This window comes from Prenolepis imparis, unplaced genomic scaffold, assembly GCF_030444845.1.
Source record: "Prenolepis imparis isolate NDT839.2.m4 unplaced genomic scaffold, iyPreImpa1.0 SCAF_9, whole genome shotgun sequence".
In the NCBI taxonomy this organism is placed as follows: domain Eukaryota; kingdom Metazoa; phylum Arthropoda; class Insecta; order Hymenoptera; family Formicidae; genus Prenolepis; species Prenolepis imparis.
In genome coordinates this window covers 9,995,708-10,006,613 of record NW_028141167.1, presented here as the reverse complement: position 1 = coordinate 10,006,613, position 10,906 = coordinate 9,995,708, and the positions used below count along the sequence as shown (strand labels likewise).

At 35.6% G+C, this 10,906-nt stretch overlaps 3 protein-coding genes and 1 non-coding gene across 7 annotated transcripts; 2 read left to right on the top strand and 2 right to left on the bottom strand.

The window, feature by feature from the left end:
- Nucleotides 1-299: 299 nt before the first annotated feature.
- Nucleotides 300-1,632, top strand: Denr (density-regulated protein). The gene is made up of 5 exons (XM_083046342.1): nucleotides 300-574; nucleotides 835-919; nucleotides 993-1,175; nucleotides 1,261-1,400; nucleotides 1,471-1,632. Exons 1-5 carry the CDS (start codon nucleotides 473-475, stop codon nucleotides 1,513-1,515), a joined length of 555 nt encoding a protein of 184 aa, XP_082902468.1. The 5' UTR covers nucleotides 300-472; the 3' UTR covers nucleotides 1,516-1,632.
- Crcp (CGRP receptor component) lies at nucleotides 1,543-3,022 on the bottom strand. The gene is made up of 4 exons (XM_083046343.1): nucleotides 2,751-3,022; nucleotides 2,166-2,299; nucleotides 1,835-2,099; nucleotides 1,543-1,742 (listed from the first exon to the last, which is right to left on the bottom strand). Exons 2-4 carry the CDS (start codon nucleotides 2,171-2,173, stop codon nucleotides 1,635-1,637), a joined length of 381 nt encoding a protein of 126 aa, XP_082902469.1. The 5' UTR covers nucleotides 2,174-2,299; nucleotides 2,751-3,022; the 3' UTR covers nucleotides 1,543-1,634.
- Nucleotides 3,023-3,185: 163 nt separating this feature from the next.
- Nucleotides 3,186-3,257, bottom strand: Trnaw-cca (transfer RNA tryptophan (anticodon CCA)). The gene has a single exon. It is a non-coding gene; the product is annotated as a tRNA-Trp (tRNA).
- A 178-nt stretch (nucleotides 3,258-3,435) lies between these two features.
- On the top strand, nucleotides 3,436-10,753 carry Glu (structural maintenance of chromosomes 4-like protein gluon). 4 transcript variants are annotated; one of them, XM_083047061.1, is made up of 9 exons: nucleotides 3,436-3,852; nucleotides 4,292-4,538; nucleotides 4,608-4,799; nucleotides 4,892-5,071; nucleotides 5,222-5,514; nucleotides 5,620-5,899; nucleotides 6,046-6,642; nucleotides 7,213-9,501; nucleotides 10,151-10,288. In XM_083047061.1, the coding sequence occupies exons 2-8, from the start codon at nucleotides 4,293-4,295 to the stop codon at nucleotides 9,499-9,501; spliced, it is 4,077 nt and encodes a 1,358-aa protein (XP_082903187.1). In that variant the 5' UTR covers nucleotides 3,436-3,852; nucleotide 4,292; the 3' UTR covers nucleotides 10,151-10,288. The 4 variants fall into 4 exon arrangements, with proteins under 4 accessions (XP_082903187.1, XP_082903184.1, XP_082903185.1 ...); XM_083047058.1 differs by having other exon boundaries at nucleotides 3,442-3,852; nucleotides 7,213-9,497; nucleotides 10,151-10,753; XM_083047059.1 differs by lacking the exon at nucleotides 3,436-3,852 and adding an exon at nucleotides 3,966-4,063 and having other exon boundaries at nucleotides 7,213-9,497; nucleotides 10,151-10,753.
- Nucleotides 10,754-10,906: the final 153 nt, after the last annotated feature.

Genomic DNA, 10,906 nt, shown 5'->3' with positions numbered 1-10,906 from the left:
GCCGTGATTGGTCCGCCGAGGCGAGCCGCGATTGGTCCGTCAAGGCGGGCCGCGATTGGTCCGCCACGGCCAGTTATCCACGTGCCGCTCTAGGGAGTATTGGATGCTCCAGGCTCGAGCGCGGAATTATTTTACATAGAGGGTGAACAACATGTCGGGATCCGATCGATATATCGAAGGAGCAACAACATGGCGCGACCAATGAGAAATGAGATTCCTTTTGTGGATCAATAGAAACAAGAAGAGGTGGAATATCGCTATCTATGTTATTTTATTATCTATCGCCTTCAGAAAGCGCTTTCTTCTTGGCGGTTCCCTAACCTAAGAGCGCGCGATATATTCGATAGTGGATGACGGAGGTCTTGTGAAGCTAGAAGCGTCGCGTTTCCAGGACACAATAAAAAAAACTCATTAGCTATTCCTGGTGGAATCATCCTGATTCAACCGTGATCTAAGATTCGACGTTGCAAAGATGTTAGCAGAAGAACAACCGGAATTTCGATTAGGACCCGATCCTAATGTTACTTATCCTATTCAGGTCAAATATTGCGGAAATTGTTCGTTACCTATCGAGGTAAATTATAAACAATTTTTAATATTAATTAGTGTGTACGACAAACGAAAATATAGAAGTATATATACTTAATAATTAAAATTAATTTGTAACTGAACTTTGCTTTAGAACCCTTATTAAAAAAAGAGTCGTAATAAAGAATTATTTAGTTTTTAAAGCTGAGAATTTATTTTCAATGAAGACACATATGTTTTATAAAAGAAAAGAAATTGACACTGAAAGTTAATAATAATGTTTAATATTGAATCATTGATTTACAGTATTGCGAATATTATCCTGAGTATGACAAGTGCAAGCAATGGCTGGAGAGGAATCTACCTACTGAATTTGAAAAAATGAAATTAGGTAATTAGAAAACTGAGAAATATTTTTTAATAAATTTTGCGCTTTTTTAACTGAAGAATTGTGCTTTGAGCAGCTACAGAGGATGGCTCCGCAGAAGCTGGTGGAGGAGAGGATGAGAAGAAGCGGCAGAAGCGAGGTGGCAAGGGTATGTTGAAAACCAAAAAGAAAGAAGACATACCACGATTAATAACAGTTTCTAGAGCACCTAGAGGAAAGAAGAAATCTGTCACAGTTGTGACTGGCCTCAGCACTTTTGGTAATACTGTCGATTGATTAATTTTAATTATAAATACAAATAAATGAATCAAATGCTTATAATAAAAAATATTTTCAATTTACAGATATAGACCTGAAAATAGCAGCAAAGTTCTTTGGCAGTAAATTTGCTTGTGGGTCCAGTGTGACTGGGGATGATGAAATTGTCATACAGGGAGATGTCAAGGATGATCTCTTCGAAGTCATACCGGAAAAATGGCCACAAGTAAGTTATAAAAGAAAAAAGATATTAAATACAAAAATTTTTTAATGGAAAATTCTATAATTTTTTTTAGATTGATGAAGATTCTATAGATGACCTTGGAGATCAAAAGAGATAAGGCTACAGATATTATGTATTTACACAATTGTATTTAATATACTATTTCCAGTCATGTTTTATTATAAAATAAAATGTACATATAAAATATATTTAATAAGAGTTATGTTAAGATCTAGATTAAGTCTCTTCTTCTTTATATTCGTAATCTCCTCGTACATTTGCGACTATCTGCAACACAGTTTCAACTTCCTCTTCTGTTAGACGTTCCTCGCTTTCTTCTACCAACTGTGTTTAAAAATACAAAATAATTATTTCAAAATATCTAATTGTTAATCAAACTCGAAGACTCAAAGCTTAAAGAAAAAAAGATACCGTACCAATTGTATTTCGATTGGTCTAGTAGGACACAGGTTGAGAAGAGCAAGCTTTTCAGCTTTAGTCAATTTGATAGGCTCCATTGCTCTTAAAAACTCCCTGATTTTCTCTGGATTTTGCGTCTTGCACGGCATGTTTTCCAAGTACCTGATTGTCTGATAAGTGATGGTCGCCAATTGATTTGGTTTCTGTTTATAAGATTTTGTATTTCGCAAGATATCCAGAACCTCGTAATTGCTCAAAAGAGTATTCCAATTTCCTTTTATACTGTAAAATATAAAGATTATTTTTGGGATGGAGCAAAGAAATTTAACGAATATAAAGACAACTTACACTTTCATGTCGTATGTTTTCAGATGACAGAGTTTTAATGCCAATTTGATGTATCAATGTTTAGAATTTCCAAATTATGATGCTAAATTAATTATTTTCGAAGCGTCCACTACATTGACTTCATTCAATACAATCTGAAAATTAATGCATAGAAATTAATAAGAATGTAAAAAAGAATTAAAAGAACCTTATTAGATTTAAATATATATATATATATAAGATATTTAAAAGATCTAAATAAATGGCAAGGTGTCTTTCATTGTGTGTGATTTTTTATCATATTTAATTGAATATTTTTAAATGTTTAAAATTCTAACCTATTTAATCTCCTAACCCTACTCACCTAAATCACTAATGTACGAAAATTTACGTGCTGATACTATTTTAATTATATATTAATATTATTTTAATTATGTGAAGAAATAATAAAATAAAAACTAACAAATAATTAGAAATAATAAATTATAATTTTAAATAAATGAATAAAAATATTTATATGATAAAAATATATATTGAGACCAGACAAAGCACACCATGTGTAAATTTTTTATATCGATAATAATATTTATAAAAATATTTACTTACTTTATTAAGATTAATGCGTTGTATTAAAGACTATTTATTTTCAATTTTTTTGAATATCTTGAGAGAATACCTTTGTACCTTGAGAGAAATTGAGAGAGTGAATGCATCTAACCTAATCTCCTTTCTTTATTTAACATGTCAAAACGAATCTGCAATTATCAATATCACAAACTTAAATCATTCCTACTTATTCTTGTATATTGTGTAATTAAGTTCGAATGTGCATTTTTATATTTTTTTATTGCTATCATATATACTAATCCGAACTGAATGTATTTACATTTTAAGTGCAGAAAGTGCACGAGAAAGTGCAAGCTGAAAAAATTAATTCGTAATTACATTTGACATGAAAAAATTTAGTTTTTATTATATTTATTCAAAAATGGTAACAAACAATAATATGCTAAAATAAAATTGGAGGAAAAAAAAAAGCATTGACCCCGACGTGATTTGAACACGCAACCTTCTGATCTGGAGTCAGACGCGCTACCGTTGCGCCACGGAGTCATACGATTATGACAACCCATTTGCGCTCACTTCAGTCGTACTGCAATGCAGGTTAGGCAAGCTTCGTTTTCAACGGAGCGAAATATATACGAAAAGAATGCGAAAAGTATAATAATGGTCGATATTTCGAAAAATCAAACGGAGAAAGTTGTGAAAAATCTCGAAATAACGAGGGAGACCGTATCGCAGTTTGAATTTTTACATTCATAATATTTTGCGTCCACAACCTGTTCATTTCGCTGCCATTTTGAACGTTCAATTCGCATTCAACGTCTTTCTAAGCTCGATCTTTCGTGAATAATTTTTTATATCGCCGCGGAAAGACCGAGAAAGTTTGAAAAAGTGACAATTCTACAGGGATAGAAATTTCGAACGTAATCGAATCTTCAGATCGATTTAAAATTATCGCGCAATTCGAGATTAATAATGCGGATGATTCGTTGTTCGAGCGGGATTTTGAATTCGCGACGCTTCCCCTGCTCAACATAAATGGCGGGCATTGAAAAATATAGTAATTCGGTGTGATTAATTTTTATCATTCATTCGGCGATTACTCTCTTCATTCGGAATTATTGCAGCCCACGACACATATTAGGTATAAATTTATTGGTTAAAATTTATACTCTTGATACATTAAGGCGTAATAATATTTATATTGTCGTATATAACCTTATATCTCATTGTTTTCTGATGTTTAACGTAAAAAATTGCGATTACGAGTAAATATTCAGCTTGTTACTTGTTACATCTCTGTGCTATCTCTTGTCATCGCTCACGTGTCCTTTATTTGGCTCATATTTTTGAGTGTATGTAAATCAATTATGTGGTTAACCTGTTTTTGAACTATTTCAACTATTTTATGAGTGGAATATCTTAGCTACCCGGTACTAACTAATCTCTAAGAAGAAGGAGAATAAGAATATCTCTATGCTTAGATCAGTCAGGTCGATCCGATGATGAAAACGATCCTCGTCGACGATATTATTGATGAGCTAACCTCGAATTTCAAAGTGAGAATTATTGGCTTATTTCAGAATGGTCAGTAACTCGCAGGACAGAGTGGACACCTCTGCCGACGATATGGAAGTCGACGAACGAAATGCGGAACACAATATGGACGAGGAGGATGGTTTGAGAGTCGATGACGAGATATACATCCCACCGCCACTGAGAACTTTCAGCGAGGTTGATACGACTGGTCCTAGACTTATGATAACTAAGATCGTCAACGAGAATTTCAAAAGCTACGCTGGCACAACGATTATTGGTCCTTTTCACAAAGTAAATTTCAATGTTACGTATGCATACTTGTCTGTTTAATGTGGCATTTAAATTAATTTTCTTCTACAGAGCTTCTCGGCAATAGTAGGTCCTAATGGTAGCGGCAAGAGCAATGTAATAGATTCTATGCTGTTTGTGTTTGGCTATCGTGCCAGTAAGATCAGATCAAAGAAGATCTCTGTCTTAATACACAATTCCAACGAGCATTCAAATCTGAATAGTTGTACCGTCTCTGTACATTTTCAAAAAATTATCGACAAAGTAAGTACACAATTTTTTTTAGGTATAGAAATATATATAATAATGCTTTTGATAAAGTTATAAAATTATTTTTATTTAAATAATTTCTCAAGGAGCTCGGAGGAGATTATGAAGTCGTTCCAGATAGTGAGTTTTTCATATCTAGAACCGCATTTAAAGACAATTCATCATATTATGAGCTTAATAAGAAGAAAGTACAATTTAAAGAAATTGCCAAGGTTCTCAGGTCTCATGGAGTCGACTTGGATCATAATCGGTTTTTAATATTACAGGTAAAGCCATATATGTATATATATATTTTCTTTTTGTTCATTAAATTTCACTAATTATATACTTATAATCAACATAAAATTAATTATATAGGTATTGTATATTATATAATATTGTATATTAGTAAAAAATGTGAGAAATATTTTTTATAGGGCGAAGTAGAACAGATTGCAATGATGAAGCCTAAGGGACAAAATGAAAACGATACCGGAATGCTAGAATTTCTGGAAGACATTATTGGAACTTCTCGCTATAAGGAACCTCTGGCAAAATTAGCAGACAAGGTTGAAATGTTAACTGAGCGTAGAATAGAGAAGTTACATCGTCTCAGAGTTGTGCAAAAGGAAAAGGAGAGTCTGGAGGAGCCTATGCAAGAAGCGGTGCAGTACCTGAAGATGGAGAACTTAATAATCAGATTACAGCATCAACTTTACTACTGTAAAAGGTGAGCTAAATAAAATTTTATATTGTTTTACATTGTTTTACTATCAAAAATCTTTAAAATGTTATGGCTGCTGAGATGTTGAAAATTACGAATATTTTTTTTCAGGTCCGAAGCAGTAAAGGAACTTGCCGAGCATGATGCAAAACATTCTACTCTAGACAAGGAACACATCGCGCTGATGGACGAGATGAAGAATGTTCATGAACAGAAGGAGGAAAAGAACAAGGTTATTAAAGAGAAGAGCAAGAAATGGGACGCCTTACAGCGACAGAAGGATGAAGCTACAGCAAAGTTCGACAAAGTGCGCAAGCAGGATGAGTCGTTACACGCCGAACTGGTCGAAACGAATAAACGGCGGAAAGCCAACATAGCATCTGCCAAGACGGTAATTTTTTATACTATCTCTATTAAAACGAAAAATTACATTGCATTTATATATAAATTACAATAAATATTATAAAGCTATATATATCTTGTTTAAATTAAGATTGTATCAAATTATACATTTGACAATTGACACGACGATGATAGGAAAAAAGCAAGATGGAAGAACTGCTGAAGGTACCAGAGAAGAATGCAAAAGACATCAAAGAGTGCGAGAGTTTAATAGAGACACACGCGATCCAAAAAGAAAAAGAAGAGACCGCATTAGCGACTTTGATGGCGGGTCTGCGAATACAGACGGAGCCGTTGCTGAATGAGCGATCCGAGTTGGAAAAGGAGTTGATATGTCTTAGAAAAAACGTAGATCAGGCAAAAGGGGCATACGATATTGCGCAATCCGAGCTGGATCTTTATATGTCGGTGGAGAAGACTGAGAAAGAAAAGTTGGAAAGTCTCCAAGAATCCGTAGAGAGGACTGCGAACACTCTTAAGGAACGGCAGAAGCAGCTAGCATCATTCGAGCAGAGAATTCCGGCAACCGAAAACAGCTTGAAACAGGCGCAAGGCGAGTTGAACGAGACAAAAGCACGCGAAGTCGAGAAGACCGCTCAGTTAAGGAAGATGCGAATCACTTTCGAAGAGCAGCGTTCTGCCATGCAAGCCAGGAAATCGTCGAATCGTGTCCTGGATGCGTTGATGAAAGAGAAGCAAGAAGGACGGATACCTGGAATATTAGGAAGACTGGTAAATATCACAGATTTTTATGATATAATGAAACATAGTTGTATTAATTATCGAGATAACACAATCTTTTATATATATTAATTCACCAAATGTAGTTAAAAATCTCATTTAATTATCTCAAAATCTGGGATTGTATAATGTAGATATATTATAATTCACTGTACTTTTTCCATAATAAGATATAAATTGCTTCAATTTATTCGCTGTTGAGTGAATATATAGCAAAATTATAATTAATAATTTAAATTTTAGTGCTTTTATATTACATCTTTTACTTATGCTCTTAACTCTTTTCTCAATGCATAATTTTTCACTTTTTCATTAAAATATGAGTACAAACTATGTTTTTATTGCAGTGCGATAATTTTTTTATAGCAGCGCTACTGGGCATCGAATATTCCCGTCATATTTAAAATGTTTTTGAATATAATGGTCTTTTCTATTTTATTTTGGACACAAAAGTTTCGACATATTTTTAACATTTAAAGTTGTTTTGGATATCCGGATATCCATTCATTGATAGAAGGATAAAAAGAGTGTTTTCATACTAGTTTTTCTTTATTTATGTAGGGCGACTTGGGTGCCATTGACGCAAAATATGACATTGCCATATCAACAGCGTGCGGTCCGCTAGACAACATTGTCGTGGATACATTGACCACAGCGCAGGAATGTATTACATATCTGCGGCAACATAACATAGGACGCGCGACATTTATACCATTGGAGAAACAACAGCGATTCCTGGCCAAGTGCCACAGCAAGATCCAAACGCCGGAAAATGTGCATCGACTGTTCGATCTGATCAAGGTAGAGGATGAACGGGTGCTACCGGCGTTCTACTACGGTTTACAGGATACTTTGGTAGCGCAGGACTTGGAGCAAGCGACACGCATTGCCTATGGCAGGACGCGTTTTCGCGTGGTGACGTTGAAGGGCGAACTGATAGAATTGTCTGGTACGATGAGTGGTGGCGGACGCACAGTACTGCGAGGTCGAATGGGCCAGAAGGTGGTGAGAAGCGAACCGTCGAGCGCTGATATCGACAGACTGCAGTCACAGCTAGATGCCATATTCGAAGAGTGCAATAGTCTGAGGGCAAAGCAGCAGCCACTGGAGCAGCAGATCCATGTGTTGACGACCGCTTTGCGAGACATGAAAATCGACAAACAAAAATTTAGCATCGAGGTACAGACATTGAGGGAGCAGGAACCTTCGTTGCAAGCACAGCTTGAAGTACAGAAAAAGAAGACTGTCGATTCGAAATCGGATCCGAGAAAGGTTAAATATCTGCAGCAGACGCTGGACGCGACAAAGTTGCACCTGGACGAAGTCAAGGAGAGTTCCGCTTCGGTGGAAAGAGAGGTAGAGCATATTAACAGTAATATAGATGAGATTTCTGGCAATCGGGTGCGGGATCAGCAGAAAAAAATCGCACAGCTGACCAAATCGATAGACAAGGCCAAGGCGGAGATATGTCGTCTGCAGGTATCTATCAAGACAGCTGAGAGGAACGTCAAGAAGACGGAGAAACACATTGAAACGCTGGAGAACGATGTACACGCTTGCGAAGAGAGATTGAGAAACATTCAGAAAGAAAAATCTGAGCTGGAGGAACGTGCCAAAGTAATTTTGGATGAGTTAAAAGAGTTCAATGAGGCATTGACGAAGCGGGATGACGCCATGTCGTCCTTAAGAGACGAATTGAATGAGCTACAGGCGCGCGAGAATAAAATAAAAGCGACGAAGATTGACCTGGATCAAAAACTACACGAGACCAAAAAGTTGCTAAAAGAACTTCAACAGACAGTCCCCGAATACAATCGGAAGATAGCGAATCTAAAGTTACGAGCAATTCCCCGCGAGACTTTGGAGCCGCTTAAAGAATGGACAGAGGAGCAGATTGATCATTTCGACGCAAAGATGGTAGCGCAGAATCTACAGAAGGCTAAGAAGAGGCTACCCGAGCAAATACCTAATATGCAAATCATTGCGGACTATCAGGAAAAGGACGCATTGTACATACGTCGCGCCTCCGATTTGGAAGAAATGACCTTGATGCGCAACAAGATGCGTGATATCTATGAAACCGCTCGGCGACGTAGAATTCAGGAATTCCAGGATGGTTTCAGTCTGATCACCACGAAGTTAAAGGAAATGTATCAGATGATTACGTTGGGCGGCGATGCGGAGTTGGAGCTGGTGGACTCGTTGGATCCGTTCAGCGAGGGTATCGCATTCAGCGTGCGTCCGCCGAAGAAATCGTGGAAGAGCATCGGCAATCTCAGCGGTGGTGAAAAAACTCTGAGTTCATTGGCGCTGGTTTTCGCCCTCCACCACTACAAACCCACGCCGTTGTACTTCATGGACGAGATTGACGCGGCACTCGACTTCAAGAACGTCTCGATAGTTGGCAACTACATCAAAGAACGTACGAAGAACGCGCAGTTCATCGTTATCTCACTACGCTCGAATATGTTCGAATTGGCCGACTATCTAGTGGGTATCTATAAGACGTATAACTGTTCCAAGAGCATAACTCTCAATCTGGGTCGTTACTACCAAAACAACAACATCTTGCCGCCCACGCAACTCACCTCCAAGACCTACGCGTCACAGGTTACGCAGAGGTCACAGGAGAGACACTTGACACAATGCGTCCAGGTCGGTTCGCGCAAGGAGAACACTGCACCCGCGACGAATAACAATGCGAAAGAAACACAGTCAACTGAGGAGAAGACGTCAGCGAAGGACAATAAAGCGAAGAGAAGGTCACCAAACATGGAAAAGAGTCCGACCGCGAAGAATGGAAAGAAGACACCAAAAAAGGAACAACCGGAAGTCGATCGATTGAAGTAGGTATTGAAATGTTTCTTAAAAATTATAACAACTATCTTATAGCTATATTGCACTCTAAAAGATGAAAAATTATATAATTTATTTTTCTCGCGCTGTGCATAAAAATAAATTAGTTTCTTTACTTATGTGATACGTATTCATAGATGATACATCAAAACTTTTTTTAAAAATAATTTCTTTCATTAGTGAATTAGTAAATCATGCATGATTATTATTTTTTTTTAAAGAGAGATGATTGTATTATATCTTTATGTACTCGTTATATCTTTTATTATTATAATAAGTTAGTATTTTTTGTACAATGAAACAAGATATTAAATGAATATATATGTTCTGTATAAATTATGTAGAATATTTATCATTACAAAACAATTTCTCTCTATTCGAGATTCCATTTTATTTGATGTAAAATTATCTGACTATATTTTATACTTATTTTAAAATGTGATTTCTTTTCAAGATTATAATCAAAATAGTACTACATAAGAATATTATGTTGAGATTCTTTTTTAAAGTTAGAAAATATAAGTGCTTACTCTGGCAATTATTTGGAACATTAAAATTCCACATAGCAGAAAGATTTAAGGCGATTTTATTATTTATCTTTGTATTTTGCAATTGAAATTTATTGGATGTTAATTGTTCGCAGTCTTCCGGATTTAGCAGTGTGTCCGACACCACAAACACCAGCTCGGCGCTCCAGCAGACTTGCAAGGAAGAGTACGGAGACACCAGTGAGCGTCAACAAGGAACCGGTTAATAAGAAGCGAAAAATGACGAAATGATGACTGAATGATTTTGCGAATGAGAGTTGCCATCCTCAGAGGTTGGTGCGTACAAATGCGGGACGTTTCAAGTCGGAAACTAGCTTCAATTCTTCTTGTGTAAAAACGTTCGTATAACGTATATTATCACTAATTTATAAAACTATGTGTTCTGAAAACATATTTAATATTCTTTTTAAGAATATTAAATATATTTTCAGAACATATAGCTTTATAAATTAGTGATAAGATTGAGACAAACATTATATTAAACAAATATAATTAACATTTGATAATTATAGTTTTAGTTATAAATTTAATGTATAGTGAGACTTATATAGTTTTATATTGTAATGATATCACACATGCACATATGTAAATTGTCAGTTTCTCTTGTAATTGAAGATCTCTGCGAAACTATAAGATACTGAAAGTTATACATGTGTGTAATTATAAGATATAGAGTCTGTTTTATTTTTCTTGTAATTTTCCAGAGTAAATATATTATATATTTCACTTTGAAAAGTGTAACATACATGTTTAATTAAAAAGAACGGACTCATATATGAATACAAAGTGCAAAAATATTTTTATATGTTTATATATATATATATATATGTCACCAGTTGCTGTAATTAAAA

What these genes read in the sequence shown, in the direction of transcription:
- Denr (XM_083046342.1), top strand. Translation starts at nt 473, where the DNA reads ATGTTAGCAGAAGAACAACCGGAATTTCGATTAGGACCCGATCCTAAT. An exon ending in ATTGTTCGTTACCTATCGAG is followed by an intron (nt 575 to 834) that starts GTAAATTATAAA and finishes ATTGATTTACAG; the next exon opens with TATTGCGAATATTATCCTGA. An exon ending in GACTGGCCTCAGCACTTTTG is followed by an intron (nt 1,176 to 1,260) that starts GTAATACTGTCG and finishes TTCAATTTACAG; the next exon opens with ATATAGACCTGAAAATAGCA.
- Crcp (XM_083046343.1), bottom strand. An exon ending in GACCAATCGAAATACAATTG is followed by an intron (nt 1,743 to 1,834) that starts GTACGGTATCTT and finishes TTTTAAACACAG; the next exon opens with TTGGTAGAAGAAAGCGAGGA.
- Glu (XM_083047058.1), top strand. Translation starts at nt 4,293, where the DNA reads ATGGTCAGTAACTCGCAGGACAGAGTGGACACCTCTGCCGACGATATG. An exon ending in ATCGGTTTTTAATATTACAG is followed by an intron (nt 5,072 to 5,221) that starts GTAAAGCCATAT and finishes TATTTTTTATAG; the next exon opens with GGCGAAGTAGAACAGATTGC. An exon ending in CTGGAATATTAGGAAGACTG is followed by an intron (nt 6,643 to 7,212) that starts GTAAATATCACA and finishes TTATTTATGTAG; the next exon opens with GGCGACTTGGGTGCCATTGA.